This window comes from Gouania willdenowi, chromosome 16 (genome assembly GCF_900634775.1).
Source record: "Gouania willdenowi chromosome 16, fGouWil2.1, whole genome shotgun sequence".
Classification (NCBI taxonomy): Eukaryota; Metazoa; Chordata; class Actinopteri; order Blenniiformes; family Gobiesocidae; genus Gouania; species Gouania willdenowi.
Window position 1 is genome coordinate 33,684,624 of NC_041059.1, and position 18,452 is coordinate 33,703,075.

The 18,452-nt window shown below is 41.3% G+C and overlaps 1 protein-coding gene across 1 annotated transcript; it reads left to right on the plus strand.

The window, feature by feature from the left end:
• Positions 1 to 516: 516 nt before the first annotated feature.
• On the plus strand, positions 517 to 3,877 carry LOC114478307 (uncharacterized). The gene has a single exon (XM_028471296.1). It carries the CDS (start codon positions 517 to 519, stop codon positions 3,394 to 3,396), a length of 2,880 nt encoding a protein of 959 aa, XP_028327097.1. The 3' UTR covers positions 3,397 to 3,877.
• Positions 3,878 to 18,452: the final 14,575 nt, after the last annotated feature.

Genomic DNA, 18,452 nt, shown 5'->3' on the forward strand with positions numbered 1-18,452 from the left:
GACGGCACCGGGGCAGTCAGGGGTAGCATCCCGAGCTGCATCTTCTGAGAGGAAGAAACCCACATCAAGCTACAGATCGACCTACAAGAGAGATACCCCCAGGGATTCCCGAGAGGGGGGGGTGGAAGAGAATCCCATCGGACGGATCAAACGATAACGACACATAGCAATGGTAACACGACAACGACTATGGAATGTATATGTGGCAAGAGATGCAAGAACCGACATGGCCTGCGGATCCACCAGGCCAAGATGAAGTGTGTGCAAAAGGAGTCAGAGTCACAGCGCGCAGGAACTACGCCTGGTGAGACGCCGGAGGAGCCTGGCCCGGAGTCACCCCACAGTGCCCGGAGCCTCCACGTGACGCTGGCACCAGATGTGCATGGGACATCAGAACATCGTCGGGTGAAGTGGCCCCAAGCTAGCAAGGAGAAGGAGTGGCTCCAATTCGATGAAGTTGCAGACACCATTCTTGAAGCAACTGTTAAAGGGGAGGCTGACCGACGCCTCAAGGCGATGACGACAATCATCATGAGCTTAGCAGTAGAGAAGTTTGGGCTAGCAGAGAAACGAACAGTAAAGCTCCCCTACATCATGAACAACAGAGCTAGCAAGATACATCAGCTCAGACAAGAACTAAAGAGATTAAAGCAGCAGTTCAAGGCAGCAAGTGAAGAGGAGAAGGAACCTCTGGCAGAGCTGCGCAGCATAATCCGCAAGAGGCTGATGACCTTGAGAAGGGCAGAGTGGCACAGGAGGAGGAGGAAAGAGAGGTCCAGGAAGCGAGCTGCCTTCCTTGCAAATCCGTTTGGGTTCACAAAGCAGCTGCTAGGGCAGAAGCGCAGTGGCCAACTTACCTGCTCCAAAGCTGAGGTCGACCACTACCTCAAGGAGACCTACAGCGATTCCTGCAGAGAGCAAGAACTGGGCCCCTGCAGGTCCCTAATTGATCCACCTGCACCAACTTGGGATTTCAACGGGAAGGAGCCCGCTTGGAAGGAGATTCAGGAAGTGGTCAAAAGGGCCAGAGCGAGCTCTGCTCCGGGGCCCAGTGGAGTACCTTATAAGGTGTATAAGAACTGCCCCAGGCTACTCCACAGGCTTTGGAAGATCCTGAAGGTAATCTGGAGGAAGGGCAAAGTGGCTGACCAGTGGAGACAGGCAGAGGGTGTGTGGATCCCGAAGGAGGAAAAGTCACAGAACATCAACCAGTTCCGAGCCATCTCGCTGCTAAGTGTTGAAGGGAAGATCTTCTTCAGCCTCGTCTCTAGGCGACTGACAGACTTCCTCCTGAAAAACTCCTACATCGACACCTCGGTCCAGAAAGGAGGGATCCCAAAGGTTTCCGGGTGTCTGGAGCACACAGGTGTGGTTACCCAGCTCATCAGGGAAGCCAGAGAGAACAAGGGCGACCTGGCTGTGTTGTGGCTGGACCTTGCAAACGCCTATGGATCCATACCCCACAAGCTGGTCGAAGAGGCACTAAACAGGCACCACGTCCCAAAGAAGGTCAAAGATCTGATCCTGGACTACTATTCCAACTTTAGCCTGAGAGTCTCCTCTGGATCAACAACTTCAGACTGGCACAAACTCGGAAAGGGAATCATCACCGGATGCACAATTTCTGTCATCCTCTTTGCACTGTCCATGAACATGCTGGTTAAGTCTGCGGAAGTTCAGTGCAGGGGGCCCCTCAGTAAGTCCGGAGTCCGACAGCCACCAATCCGAGCCTTCATGGATGACTTGACGGTGACAACGACATCTGTCCCAGGCTGCAGGTGGATTCTAAGTGGCCTTGAGGAGTTGATCTCGTGGGCTCGTATGAGTTTTAAGCCAGCTAAGTCTAGGTCCCTCGTGCTGAAGAAAGGGAAGGTCACTGGCAAGTTTAGTTTCCCCCTTGGCACCACCAAGATTCCATCACTAACAGAGAAACCAGTGAAGAGCCTGGGAAAGGTGTTCAACTGTAGCCTGAGAGACGCAGCTTCCACACAATCAACGAATCAGGAGCTGGAGACCTGGTTGGCCGCGGTGGACAAGTCTGGCCTCCCTGGAAAGTTCAAGGCCTGGATTTACCAGCATGGCATTCTCCCTCGGATCCTCTGGCCCCTCTTGGTCTATGATTTCCCCATTTCAACAGTGGAAGGCTTCGAGATGAGGGTCAGCAGGTTTCTCCGCAGGTGGCTAGGACTGCCGCGAAGCCTGAGCAGCATTGCCCTATATGGGCAAAGCAACAAGCTGAAGCTCCCTATGAGCAGCCTAAGTGAAGAGTTCATGGTGACCCGGTCCAGGGAGCTGCTTCAATACCGGGAGTCTAGTGACCCAAAGGTTGCCCAGGCTGGGATTGAGGTCCGGACGGGACGGAAGTGGAGAGCTGCTGTGGCCGTGGACGTTGCGGAGTCTAGGGTACGGCAGAGGGTACTGATGGGCAAAGTGGCACAAGGAAGAGCTGGCCTGGGTAGTGGTAGAACTCACTTTAATAAAGCAAAGAAGAGAGAGAGGAGGGCGCTGATCCTCGAGGAGGTGCGAGCAGGACTAGAGGAGAAGCGGGCCAGCCAGATGGTGGGAATGCGGCAGCAGGGAGCCTGGATGAGATGGGAGCAAGCGCTGGAGCGTAAGATCACATGGACCGAGCTGTGGAAAGCTGAGCCCCACCGAATCAAATTCTTGATCCAGGCGGTTTATGACGTGCTGCCTAGCCCATCCAACCTTTGCATCTGGGGGAAGGCAGAGACACCGGCTTGCCCCCTCTGCCAGAGGAGAGGAACCTTGGAGCACATCCTCAGCTGCTGTTCGAAAGCCCTGGGTGAAGGGCGCTACCGCTGGAGACACGACCAGGTCCTTAAGGCAATAGCTAATTCCATCTGCTGCGGGATTAGCCACAGCAAGAGCCTTCGCCCAGTGAAGAAGACCATTACTTTCGTCAGAGCTGGGGAGAAGGTTGCAGTGACCACCCAAAATACCTCCCCTGGCCTGTTGGCAACGGCGCGTGATTGGGTGCTAAAGGTTGACCTGGGGAAGCAACTAAAGTTCCCCGAAGAGGTCGCAAAAACAACTTTGAGGCCAGACATTGTGATTACTTCAGTAGCCACCAAGCAGGTAGTTCTTCTGGAGCTTACTGTGCCGTGGGAGGACCGGATGGAGGAGGCCCATGAGAGGAAGAGGGCTAAGTACTCCGAGCTAGTGGAGGAGTGCGGGAGCAATGGTTGGCGGGCAAGATGCCAACCCATTGAAGTAGGATGCAGAGGATTTGCGGGCCAGTCTCTCTGCAGGGCCTACAAGATGCTGGGTATTGCTGGAGCCAGCCAGCGAAAGGCCATCAAGTTGGCCACAGATGCTGCAGAAGTGGCATCAAGGTGGCTGTGGATCAGAAGAGGAGAGGAGTGGCACGTAGGGTAGCGCTACCTGGGCACAAGCTGGGGCTTGATCAACCCCAGTTGGGTCGCCTGGAGGAGGGGGTCTGATTGTTGAAAGACCCGAAACCCCCTGTGATCCCAGGTTACATCACTGATGATGTGTCCAGGGGCACCACAAGGTGTATTTGAGAACTATAGAGAGAAAATATGAAGAGACTTTAAAGGAAATGAAGAATGCAATGAACACAAACAGCAAACTGTTTCTCATTGCTGATTTATGGACACGTGTAGCAAATTAATCTACCTTAGGGTGACCTGTCACTACATTCACAATGGGACGAATAAAGAGGCTGAAATTAAAAATGTGGTGTTATCAAATAATTTATTGACCGATTAATCGATTATGAAAATAATAAAGACAAATCAACTGAACTCAGGCACATGCCTTGATGTCCAGTCAGACGTTTTCTCTTTCTCTTACCTTCTCATCTACCTCTTTTACCTCACCCCAGATTTTGTGTTTTCAAAACATCATGAAAATTGTGTGTTCACATTGTTATGTCTAAAGTGGGCCCATAATTAAAATATAAGGTTTCATTAGCCAGGAGAGAATAATGTGGGTTGGTTACATTTTCTTGGAAGGCCTAATTTTTGATCAAAGATCCACATATAGCATTACACAGTGAAGGATCTGATAAAAGCATTTTGGCGTTTGGTTTGCTCACAAGTTCCAGTCAATTTTGATTTGTAGTTTATTGTCCACTGATATTAAATGTTGTGAGAATTGTGTTACAATAAATATCATTTTGGACAATGTCGATATTTTTGTTCTCTTTCCACATTAATAAACACATTTGAAGAATGTTCTTGAACAACTGCGTATTTTCATTTTACCTTATTGTACATTATTAACTGACATCAGTGCTTTTGATTGTAAAATAATATATTGTAACATCCCTGCAGTGTGTTATAGTTGTAGTGTTATTGTTCTAATCTTAATGTTATGATGGTTCCGATTATTGTGTGTTCTTTGAACGCATCTTTGGGGAGAGTTGGAATGTGAGTGGATTAGGGGGGAAGTCAGAGCGGAGGAAATGCCCTGTGTGTGAGAGAGAGGAGCGGTTGGATGTGAATGAATGAGAGAGCAGTCGATAAACCTTGAGCCCGTTTGTTGTTTTTTTGGTGTGGTTACAGCCGACAGTAACCGCAGTTCTGTGAAGAAATAAAGCTGCTAACAAGCAAGAAGGTTGTCCTCCTTTCCAACGTTCTGTGGGACGTTATAATTTTTTCCCTTTGGTCTGTATTTCCATTGTAAGTTTGGACTTTAAATTTTGTTTAAGGTGGTATTAAAAAGGTCTTAAAAAGTCTTAAATATAACTTCTTCCTACCTGGAGTCACCCTGACCATAGCATGGTCGCTCTGCTGGCTTGTTTGATAATGCACAACATCTCATCAATCCATGATTGTCAAACACTGGCTTACCTCTGGCTTTTCTACATTTTTCCTCCTCATTTTTTTCTTCCCTGGGCACCAGATAATTAGTTTGGTTGTTTAGACATGACGCCACTTGCTGCAGCAGTAAACAGTAAACAACTGGTCCAGCTGCCTGCCCTGGGTCACGCCTCAGACAACCTGTCAATCGATTCGGGGGTGTGAGTGAAACAATTTCTTTTATTTTAATCAAAACTAGACTAACTAATTATTAATAATACTATCATGTTAAATATATTAATATCAGTGCTTTGATTGTTTATTTTTTTGGCGCCACTTGCTGGCCGGCGCCCCTAGTATTTGCCTATACTGCCTATGCCACGGGCCGGTCCTGATTTCGACCCATCCACCTCTCAATTGGTTTAATTCTCTTGATTCATCAACAAATTTTAGTGGAAAAACAAACCCCCAAGAACAAAACTGGCCACACTTCAGTCGAACAAAAAATCTACACTGTGAGAAAAAAATCGTCAAATTTACGATAAAACATTGGCAGCTGTGGTTGCCAGGAATGTACCGTGAAAAAAACGGGGAATCTGTAAAAAACAAAACGGTATACTGGTTTTGCAACCCTAAATTTTACAGTAGAGAACTTTTTTTTTTACTGAAATCATAGTAGAAAAAAACAAATATTGTAGTTTATTACACTGTAATCTGCTGTAAAAAATACAACTTTTCACAGCTTTTAACAGTTAGTTGCTGTTAAAACAACAGTTATAATACAATCATTTTTACAGTAATTTGTTGTTAATTTAATAGTAATAGGGTTGACCTTTTTATGGTAAATAACTGTAAAAATAACAGAAATATGGTAAACCTTAATAAAACCTTTGACAGTAAAAAAAACAGTGAAATTTTATAACAAATATTATATAAATAAACAATATTTTATTTTGACCAGATACATTTTACGGTAAATTCCTGGCAACCACAGCTGCCGGTATTTTACCGTTATAAGTACAGTATAATACATGAGGAACATAAATGGTTTACTGTACATTTTACATGATCAACCATTAAATCTAGAAAAATCTAAAGATTCTTATATATAACCAAGGTTGTGAATGTTATTAATAAACAATAAGAAAATTGACATTTCATCTATAAAACAGACTGTACAGATCATGTGTTGTGTTTCTATACTCACAAAGCAGCATAGATTTTGAGATTACAGCATGTGTCCATATTTATATGGCTGGTAATCCATGAAGGAATGAATAAACATAAAACAAAAAGTCACTTGCCCCTGACCGATCAAGAGTAATGAGTCACTGGGTCCTGCCTTGGTTAAGGAAAGCACTCGTGGAGTTTAGTGGAGTTTCTAATGCACATGGTGTTGAAGATACAAGCTCTGCTGGAGTACTGAGATGTCCATCAGGAGTTCACTTTGGACTGGCAGGATCTCCTCTGCAGCAAAACATGGACACAATGTTTGAAAAGTTTGATCAGTGCCTGAGCAAAATGTACAGTCAACATGTACAAAACCTGTTGTCAAAAACAGGGCCAATGATAAATTATCATTGTAGTTAGTTTGCAGTTCTTAAATCTATTTATGTAAAAATGATACATATACAACTCAGCCCTAATTATAATCATTATTTGTGTTACAGTGTATTTAAGTTAATGACTCAATGTGATGGTGATCAGACTTATAATTCTATAGAGTCAGTTTCCTTCATTGTATGAAACTGTTCACCTGGACAATAAACCTGAGCTAAACTGATTAAGATTTGCGTTTTCTGTCCATCTTTCTTTAGCTAAACTGAACAATACCCTTGCTTACCTCTTATTGAATCTTTAGGTGCAGACTTAATTGAAGATGATGAGAGCCTCGTACAGACAGGGTGTGATGTTTAGGGAAACCAAAGAATTCGTACAGGCGTCATCATTTCTGCCAGAAGACAGCAACGTTGGCAATGAAGTTTTCACTGTGGACTGGTTAGATCCCTTCTGCATTCAGAAAGAAAACAACAAAATGGCCATCCACCATAAATAATAACTATGACAAAAATAAGACAAAAAATGAATAGAAAATAAGTGCAAAACAAGTTTCCCAATATTGACACTGTGCAGGTTTGTGCTGCTTTCCATACTAGTGATAGACCGATGCATCGGCCGGCTGATATTATTGGCCGATGTGGGCTGGTGCGTTCACCGATCCGCATTATATACAAAGAGCAGAAATATGTTTTACTTGATCTTGTTCTACATCACCTGTTTTTAATATTTGTTAAATCTTTTTACTTGTTGTCATTCTACCTCACCTTTGTTAATATTGTTTGTTCTTTTAAAATTGAGACTCGTACCATTTGTTATCATCATTGTGTAATTTTCATGATGTAAATACCTATTCCATACTAGGGATTGACCGATAAGATTTTCTTGAGCCGATATTTGAAGCCAATACTACTTTTGCTCCCTCAATTTACATCATAAAAATTACACAACGATGAAAACAAATGTTACGAGTCTCAATTAAAAAAAGGAACATTTATTGAAATTAACAAAGGTGAGTTAGAACGACACCAAGTAAAAAATACTTAACAAATAATAAAAACAGATGATGTAGAACAAGAAGTAAAAATAATTTCTGCTCTCTGTAAAAAATGTGGATCGGCGAACGCAGCAGCCCACATCGGCCAATGTCGATACACGTAAAAAACGCAAAAATCGGCCAATGTATCGGTCTATCACTAATCCATACCCCCCTACAACACTGACAGAACATTCAGAACCAAGCCAGCTGACCTCCACACCATCCAACCTCCTCAGCCTGAGTGTACAACCATTAGTCAGCCTATCTGCTGACATGGTCAACTGCTGTCATCACCATTTAATATACTTTCTGCTGGAAAGTTGAATTAACAGTTCAGCAATAGGCTGAGTTACTTCTCAAGTATCTCTTTATTTAGACGTTAAGCTTTATACAATGACATAAGCAGTGTTGGGAAAGTTACTTTAAAAAAGTAATTAGTAATAGTTACTCACTACTTGTTCCAAAAAGTAACTGCATTATTAACTAAATTACTCTATAATAAAAGTAACTCATTACCAAGGAAAGTAACTATTTGCGTTACTGTTAAAAAAAAAAAAAGTTGCTACTGTATATGTCAAAGAATTCAGATTTTTTAGATGTGTGTGTCGTGAGGTGCTTCATTAAATTTGAGTTGCTTTCAACGGATGTGGACAAAGTCTTCTTTCCTGGATATAATGAACACATACACGTTCTTACCTTTGACCACAATTAATTTAAAGTAGTGTCACACTGCTCCACGCTTTCCATATCTGCTGCTTCAGCAAATCTTTAGTGGTTGTGTGTGTGTGTGTGGCGTGTGTGTGTGTGTGTGTGTGTGTGTGTGTGTGTGTGTGTGCTGGCACGTCGCCTTAGCCAATCATAATCGCTCATCTTGTTTTTAACCCACCTCACAACAGCTGAGTAAGAAGACGGGGATGTTTTCGGATAAAAGTTTACTCAATCAATACTTGTAACGTACCGCATTTAACGTTCAGTAACGATAACGGCGTTGTAACGGTGTAAAAAGAAATTAGTTAGATTACCCCGTTACTGAAAAACAAACGCCGTTATTTCAAACACTGGACATAAGTAGTTGTTTGCTTTGGACTGAGGTTTATCCAAACTATTTAAATGTTTGTTTGTTTTTTACTTCCTGGTATAAGTTAATTTAAATAATGTGCATGCCTTAAATGTATTATAATAAAACATTTAATCAAAGATACATTAGTTGGTTGTGGTAATTTTAGCTGAATGTTTTTCAACAATTTGATTTAACATAGGGTATAACAGTTAGGCAAGTGTCAAAAGGGTAAAACAAAAAATCTACGTACTGCTACAAATTAAGTAACCTTGAACCTTGTAACGTCACAAACTGAGAAAATTTGAAACGGATCATTTACTCTGTGTTGTAAGACTTACACAGACCACAAATAAAGGACCGGATGGATTTATTTCACATTTTGTGTGCCGGTGGACACTCAAGTTACCTCATATGTGTTCAAAAACATTGCAAAAGCAGATTTTTCATAATATGTCCTCATTAATGAACTAAAAAGAAGACAAATAGAAAAGTACAAACTAAAACAATAAAAAAACAGACCAAGTGAAACCCTTACTGTTATTCTGAGTAATAAAGCACCGTCTATACTGCAGTGCAGCCACATGACCCTCAGTGAAGACTTCACAGGACCATTGAGCATATCCCAATCAATGACATCAAATCACAGGGCGGACATCTACTGTAAGTGAGGGCTGCCACAGTCTTTTTGTTACATCAACCTAAAATTAGCAGGTATCTACAATTTTTTCCAAAAAATCTTTAAGGGTTGAACATTTACGAATCATGTTTTAGCATACTTGGCAACAATTAAAGGAAAGATTTATATTGAAATTGTGGGGAAGCTTTACTATTTAAATGTGTTGATTTATTGGAAAACTATTTGGTTGTGTGAACTACATATTGATGCGTGAGGTGAACATGCATCAGGTTTATCTATACATTAAAGGTCCAGTATTTTGCCATCATCTCCAATTGTTCTAAGAACCCCAACAACATACTGTAGTATTTAAAGTTTATTTTTCCAAACTTACCTGCTTTCTGGAGTTTAATCCTTCTGAGCGCTCCTAAAAACAGGTCGGTTTTTGGGCTACTTCAGCATGTGTGTTTGTTACAGCAACAGCAGCACTAAATAATTAAAGAACGAAGTATCTTTTTCACCTTAATAAATCCTTCTCATGATCAACTTACTGAGTTACTAAAGGATTAATTCACTCAGAATGTAGGCCTTTTCTAGATTAATCGCTTTAATTTTGGCCCTGTACGTATAAGAAGCCTCCCGCTGCCCGTCTCACTGAAGCGGGAAGGAGGAGGTGGTGCGGAGTGTTTATGACAGTGACATAACCAAAAGGGAACTTTAGGGGGAGCGCTAAGTGCATGTTACTTCGATCTGCTTTAACAGTCTTCCTTCTCCTCCTTACCTCAAATAGTCAATTTAACAATAGTCCATTGTTTTGTCCAACTGCTGCGTCGCATTGATTCACAAACACATCAGATCATCCCATAAAAGCGATACAAGGCAGTATAATGGCTACTAAAAATGGAACTGATTGTGACTGCATGTAAAGCGTTAAGACGTAACGCAAGAAAAATCCAACGCTGACTTTTTACAAAATGTGGAATAGCAAGGGAGGGGAGGATACAGAACTTTTTCAGCTTTGGCCCTCTGAATGAGCGAAATGAATGTATTTCACTGTTGCAAAACCATTATAAAGTGAATTCACAATACTGCCCCCATAATGTTGTGAATTCATATTTAGCTACACCAAGATTTGAGCATAAAGAGGCCACTAAGATGGATTTGTGTCCTGGTCAGCTTTACACAGAATTTGAGTTATCCAGTATGCTAAAGCAAAGCTTGTAACAATGTTTTTGCATGTGGAAAAAAAGACTTTACAGAAAAAAAAAAGTCTTAATTTGGGGGAAATATTTTCTTTTTTATAACAGCAGTCTGAGCAGGCCAGCAGTGATAGTCACAGTATTTATTTTCTTTTTTGCATGTTGTTTTATAAAAGATATACTGTAGAAACCTAATTTAAAATTTGGATATGGCCTGTGATGGACTTGTGCGCTGTCCATGTGTAATGGGGGTGGGGTGTTGCTGGGGAAGTTTGAATGACAATGAATTGACCAAATGTTTATGGAGGGAGAGTAAAGCGACCGGGTGTGAGCACCTCTTAGTTACCAAGGAGGACAGCAACCATGATGTCACAAATTTATTAAAAAGATTAAGGTAAAACAGATTAAAATGCCCACAAATTAAAATCAACGTATGCTAAAATCCATTAACGATGTGGGCTAAGGAACGAATAAAATAAGGGAAAAAGTCACTGTCCACAATAAAGTGCAATGTGCAGCTACGCCCAGGTCCTCCGCTCTCCCTCATCCCAAGGCGGTAGATCCCTCTGGTCACAGGCTCAGGGTCCCCTGAAAATGCAAAACATAGGCCAGCACGGGGGTCCGAGACTACGTCCGAAGGAGGGGTGTTGCCACGTCACTTACAGGGCAAGGCAGAGTTCCCCTCTGCCTTTGCATGTATGTGGCTCTTAACACTCCAATTAGTCTCGATACTTCCCGCTGGCTCCAGCCCTCCACACGCTGGGACACCTACACAGAACAGCTACCGGCAGTCAAACGTCCCACAACAATATCCCCGATCTGACTTTGTCCAACAAGTGTTACGACGTTCCCATAGGGTACTCACACGGAAGGCAGAGTCCTCCTCTGCCCCTGCGTGTATATCGCCTCGCAACACTTGTGATCCCGGCGTGCTTGTGATCCCCGATGCGTGCGCCATCCTGTGCCCTGGGAACCTGGAAGGCAGAGTCCTCCTCTGCCCCTGGGGAGGACCCACAGCTTCCCTGCTGCTCCTTCTCCTGTCTGTGTCGTTTTTCCTCCCCCTGCTCCTTCTCCTGTCTGCCCCTTTTATTGTGCTCCAGCCACAGGTGCTGATTAGCCTCAGGTGTGTTGATTAGCCTCAGGGGTTGGACATAGTCATGTGATGGGGTTGATCAAATGACAGCATGTGACTGGCAAGGCTCATAAAACAAAAGCTAAAAATGCACTGCAAAAATAAAACCAATACAAAACACACTAAAAACACAGCACACAATACAAAATAAAATACCATTACACAGCAGGATCACACATGTGCGGTGTCCCCCTGCCTAGCGTTTTCTGGTGTGGTGTCTGTGTTCTCAGTTGCATAGAGCAGAGATCTCAGACACCGCTCTTTTTTTGACAACTTCCAATTTGCTTGCATCAATGTAGGTTGTATGGAACCATGGGTCTAAAAGCGTGGCTATGTCCAAAAGTTCCTCTTTCTCCAAATCACAGTATTTATGTTTTAGGTAACACATTATGTTGGTTTTGATTGTTTTTGTAAGCTCCAAATCTTCCTGCACTGGCAGGAGGAGACTTGTTTTAAACAAATGCAGCGCTGGTTTGATACATGACACACTGACATATGATTCTCCTGACAGTGCGTCAGTGAAGTCCTGGAGAGGTTTCACTGCTTTGTTGGTGGCCTCTAATACTCCCAAATCTTGCCACCTGGGAACAAGATGACGTGTTTTCTTGTCTGCAGCCAGGACACGAGCTATTGCCTTCTCTTGCTCAAGAAAGCGCTCGATCATCTTTTGACGAGACCCCCAACGTGTTGGGAATTCTGAGATCAAAAGATGTTGGGGAAGACCAAGCACAGCCTGCACCTCAGTCATGTCTCGCCTTTTTTCCCAGCTGTAAGAGAAGGCTGATACAGCTTTTCTGCAGACCCCGATGGCCCAATTAATCTTTGGGTGCTTCACGCCATTCTCTGTAATAAATATGAAAAGTTGTTTAGTACATTCTTTATCTCTCCAAGATCAAACTATAACTAGTGTTTATGTAAATGTGAGTTTTGACAAATTGTTTCGCATTCATTTATTATTTTATTTATTTAAGTAACCAAGTCTATGCTTAATTAAAAGAGCCCCACTTGTAAGTGTAAACCAGTTGAAATATATACTATGTTCTAGCTATTAAATTAATGAGCAAATTATACTTTACAATGTGTACATATGTGCACCTATTTATTCTTACACCAACTCTTACCTATAGCATTGTGCAGTTTGTGTCCAAAACACTGCAGGCTGAGCCAGTTGCTCTCCTTCAGAACTTTTATGATATTGGTGCCACTATTAGTTGTCATGCAGATGAGTCATTCCTCCGATAGGCCCCAGGAGCTGAGAGCGGCTTTTAAGCCATGGGCAGTTTTTTCACCAATGTGGTCCTTGGGGAAATTAGCTGTCTGGAGGCAGATGCCGCGCAGAGTCCAGACTGCACATTTAAGCGACGAGATAACATTCAAAATCAATGTAAATAATGCAACGTCAAGCAACACAACTTGCATGATACCAGCGACTAGGTCACGCACAAAATTACTATTCAGTGAACTCATCCTATAGTAACTCCGTAAGTTGAGCATTTAAAGTACAAGTCTATGATAAGTGCTGTAAACGTACGGCCGGAGAAGAAGTGATCAGCCCTCTTGGTGCAGCAGCCCTCTCAGCGCTGCCACTGACTCCGCAGACACACACCCCGGTCGTCACATTACTGGAGTGATGAAGCAATGGTGCGACCAAAAAGCGCCACTGTGATCAAGCGACTCATCGCGGACGACTGCAGTTGCGTTCGGTGTGAACACACCTTAAGGGTTGATATAATCTATCATATTTTATTTCTGCTATTGGCTTTTACAGATTCTATGGCATCATTTGGACCATCGTGCATCACGACCTAGCACTGTTGGCCCCGCTTCTCTTGTAAAAGCTGGGAGGAGGAACTGGTTTTCCTCCTCTCACAGCCCTCAGTGAGTAATGATTGACAGCTATATGTGGAACTTCCGCTGCGGTAATGTTTACAAGTCTGTGCTTCTCTAAAGAACAGATTCTGGTCTAATTAGACGGTTCATCAAGCTATGTGTGTATGTAGTGACACATTGTGTGCGTATCCCTGTCCGTTTCTGCGTGTCCTTTTGTCTTCATAGTTTATGTGTGTGTGTGTGTGTGTGTGAGGTGGTGTTTCGGGCTCATGACCACATACGTCCGTTGTGCACGCACACACGACGTCCACGCCTACATCTGTTGCACACACACACCTAGTAAGTAAGTAGTAAGTAAGTTTTTAAAGTTTATACATAGTTTATAGAGATTAGTGGGAGAAAGAGACAAAGTTTGATGATTTTTCAGAGTGAGGAGAGAACTTCAGTATGGATTTATGCATGTAACAGAATACTTTATTGTACATCTCACAGTTAAGCACTGTCATTTCTGAATAATATATCCTCTGTTCTGTGCATCATTGTCCAAGTTATACATGCATATTCAGTGACATCTTCCTAGCTCAATAAGTGTTTTGAAATATTCATGTTTCTAAAGGGACAACAAATATAACACAAAACATCATATAAAGGTTTTCTAGCATTCAGAGAACAGAGCTTAAAGAATAGGGCTGAAGGGACCAAATCTTGTGGGAATTATTTTTGAGAAAATTCACATACAGAATCTATTCAAACTAGTTTGGTATACACATTATATTATTTATGTGTAGATAAATTTATTATTCATTCTTTTTTAGTATTTCATAGATATTTGTAATATCCATAACAGACAAAAATCCAATGAATCACATATTATGTGGTTTAGATGAAGCTGCCTCTAAGTATACACCTAACCAGTAGGTGGTTTCATGTGCACATGAAGTATCAAGAAATGAACCTGTTATTTAACCAGGCACGGCTCCAGAATTTTTTCTCTCCCGGTACTAAGGGGGTGCGGGATTGATATGTGGGGGTTACTTTTATGAGGAGTTTCTCTTTTTTTTTTTTCAATAAAAGAAGTTGTACAACACATAATGTTAGATATAAATGTAGTTTTAACTAAATTTAGTCAAAGAATATTTAACAAATTAGGTAAGCATAATACAAGTGACCACAGGGCAATGGCAACAAAAAAAATAATGAGCAAAAGTGACCTATTCAACACCTGACAGCCACCTTTTCGCCTGCTAATAATCAGACAGTAAATCTAAAATGCACAACGTCAGGGAAGAACTAACTCACTCTAGTTGTTTTATCGGTGAACAATGTGATTGTTGTTGTTTCTGTGTGTTTGGACAGGCAGGCAAGATTGCTGAGTCGAGGGTTTGCCTTTCGGTTCCTCAAGTTTTAACGTGCCGCATTCAGGAAAAACTGTGCTCACATGAAGCAGAGGTGACAGGTAGCGTGACAGAAATGAGTAAAAGTTAGTAAAGGCTCCCTGGGAGACGAGCTGTTGGTCTTCATTTTCTACGGGAATTTTTTTCTTAATTATCCATTGCATTGGACTGCTTAGTGCAGTAGTTCCCAAACCATGTGCAGGTCCGGGTGTGCCGTAGCATTTTGTGACAACCATACATTATTATTGCAATATACAACTACACAAAAATAATTATTTTTTAGTTTACTACTTTGTATGCACTCATTTCATAATACAGAGGCAAACTCTATACCTATTTTATTCTATTTTTAAATATATTAAATAATAAATATTTTAGGAGTAATATAGCTGTCTGTCACATTTTATTTGGCATTAGTAAATAATTATACACATTTACAGATAATATATTATATGAGTGATAACACATATTGTAAAAGTTATTTTGCAGAATAGGTGTGCCTTCAGATTTTTACTTGTCCTTTGGTGTGCCTTGGGCACAAAAAGTTTGGGAACCACTGTGCTAGTGAACCCTAAAATGATGTGCGATAAAGACTCCTCCGCCCCTCCCATCCCCTATCACGCACACACTGTAGTATATGTTGTTCAATGGGCCCCATTGAACGGGGTACAAGCAGGGATTTGATTGGAACAGAACTTTGTAATGTTTTTTTAATTCAATAAAAATATTTTTAAAATATTTTAAAAAAATTCTCAAGGAGCTTACCTGGGGCTACACAAATTCCTGACTGGGCTATAGCGCCCCCTAGCCCTGGTGTAGCACCATCCTTGTCTTTAACCAATTGGCTCAAGTGTTACAATGCCTCATGAAACTTCATCTAACCATCACTACACAGAACCACAACCTGAGCCAAAGACTCAAGTTGGTGAAATCTTTTGGCATTACAATTTAAAAGGAACTGAAATAGCCGAGTTCCTGTATCCTGCTATTTAGAAATGTTAACTACCTAACCACAGCGTGTACAGAGACATTTCCTTTGATTTATATTCTAGCACTGACAGGTTTTAACGTTTTTCTGAGTCAACTCTCTGTTTGAGGGTAAGTTGGTTGGCTCAGACAGAGACAATTAAGGTTTTTCTATTGTTTTCGAAGGACACACTTATTTAAAGTCATAAAAGCTTTATTATGGCAATAAAGCAGATGGCTGGCAGTTAATGACAAGATTCTTGACAGCAGACAAAAATGTATTGGCCAACTCTGGACACGCTTTTTAATATAAGGTTAAAATATATTTTTTTAAAAATGGCCAGAGTAAGTATACTGGCTCTACTCAGGTAGGGATAAGGTGAGGTTAGGTTATATAGAAAAACATTAGTCTACTTTCTCAACCATATGCAATAAGGACACATGATTTTAAATCAGCAGCTGACAAGGAAACAGTGAAAAGATGGACAATACATCACTATGCAGAACGTTGGTGTCCTAATATGAGTCGGCCTGAAGTTGTAACAAAGACACAATTTCTACTGTCTTATTGTTTAGTTGCTTGCAGTGACTTTTCCCTCATCAGCTTTGTCTTTGGCAGGGGCTCAGAAGGCATGATGGAATCATGAAAAACAGGCCCATATCAAAACCCCTCAGAAAAATACTGTTTATCTATTTGGTTGAAAATAGGTCTAAAGCATCTCAAACTTATATTGATAGGATGCTGTTACAGACCACCCAGTGGTAATAGTGAATATCTGGATAAGATATGTGACATGCTTAGTAGTGTCAGTAGTACAGATAATGAAATGTATATTTTGGGTGGTCTCAATGTTGACTGGAATTCTTCCATTTGTCCTATGAAAAATAAATTAATTGATTAATTTACAGCATCTGGGCTATTACAGATAATAAATAAAACAACCATAACGTGTAAAATCAGATGGTAGAAGGTCAGCATCCTGTATTGATCATGTTTTTGTTATAGACCTGAGTTTTGTTCCAATGCAGTGTTCAATTCAACTTGATGTATATAGCGCAAAGTACAACAAAAGTCATTTCGAAGCACTATCAAATTATAAAATTTCTAAGAAAAAACCCAACAAATCCACATGAACAAGCATCAGCGACAGTGGGAAAAAACAACTCTCTTTTAACAAGTAGAAATCTCCAGCAGAACCAGGCTCAGAGGTGGCAGCCATCTGCTTTGAGTGGTTGGGGTTAGTGGACAGAAAGAGGAGAACAGAATAGGATAAAGAGATAGAACATCAGAGTGTCCTCGATTAGTTGAGCCGTAAACCACAGATCAGGAACTGCCAGCTCCAGCTTCAAAATACCTGAAACAGAAAAGATAGAGAAGGAACAGACTGCAGAACAAACATGATATGTAAGCTACTGTATGTATAGATGGTGGATTGTGTTTGAATATAATGTTGGTGTTATATTATATAATCTTAGTTTTTTGTTCCTATTTTTAGGTGTAGGGCTTTGTTCCTAGTGGATAGGTTAACGTTATTATATGGTATATGCTAGTGTTGTGGTGGTCAAGACCGGTCTTGGTCTCGAGACCAAATTTTTAAGGTCTTGGTCTTGTCTCGGACTCTGAAGCATTTTGACTCGATCTTGTCTCGGACTCGGGATTTTCCGTCAAGACCGTTCGAGACCAGCACTAATTCCTGCTATTTTTAAACTTTTTTATAATGTGATAATAACACGGAGAAGAACGGGATAAAACAATCCTTTATTCATTATTTAATCCACCCCGTATAATGACCACAACCTTCCTTAATGTGACTGAGTGACGTGTGTGACACACTCATACGTGTGTGGCTACGGTGTCAGTTTGGACCGCGGAGCGCAAGGTAGATATGAACTAATCACCGGTAAAAATCCCAGTAAAACTCCAGAAAACAATCACCAGTAATAAATATTATCTCCCTGGTAAAGACAGTAGCTCTAATAACTGGTAAAATGATAAACTGATGATATTACAGCCTGTGAAGGCTGGATAGGGGACGCACTTACTCTGCTTCTGGGTCCTAGTGCCAGCCGATCGGTGAAGCCTGTTCCGTTTACCGTGTTTACCGAGGTCCGTGTGTGTTTAATAAGTCTGTGTGTGTTTAATAAGTCTGTGTGTGTCCGTGTGAAAGTCTGCATGTTTATGCATCTGTCCATCCACTCTTTTCATTATATCCATGTCTTTTAAGGATTTATTACATAATGTCGGCTGTAATCCGGGCCACCGCCATCTTGGATTATGTCGTCACCAGCGCGTCATCGCCGCAGAGTTGCACTAGCCCAGAATGACTTAAATAACTGTAAAGAGGTCTTATATTAGTCTATTTTCTTTTTAAAGTGGTGTTTTTTTTGTGGCTTTAGACTCCAATTACATGTATGTATATAATATGTTCCCCACAATATAAACAGGTTCACAATATAATTATTTTTTATAGTTTCTGTTTCCACTGTATCCAGAATAATAATAATTCTCAACAAGAACTATTGATTGATTTGTCACATGACTGTTCCAGGGTTTGAGTTTGTTTTATTTAGTTTCACATCTACCTGTAGCTCTATGTTTTTTACACTGATGACAACTTGTTTGTAGTTTTATTTCAGAAAGTTTCACTTTTACAGTTACAGTTGGAAACCTTTGTTAATTAAATATCCTAGTTATATTACAGCAACCAAATTAAACTATATCAACTAAGTGAATTAATAAAAATAACCTGTGTAAAGGCTTTTTCAAACTAAAAAATTATCTTGTGAACTCTGTGACCTGTTGACCTGCACAACTCAAAGAATCAGAATCAAGAATCATTATTTCTTGGCAGAAATGCTTTTAAACACTTGCTGT

Bases quoted from the DNA above. Each gene is read 5' to 3' on its own strand.
- LOC114478307 (XM_028471296.1), top strand. From the start codon at position 517: ATGACGACAATCATCATGAGCTTAGCAGTAGAGAAGTTTGGGCTAGCA.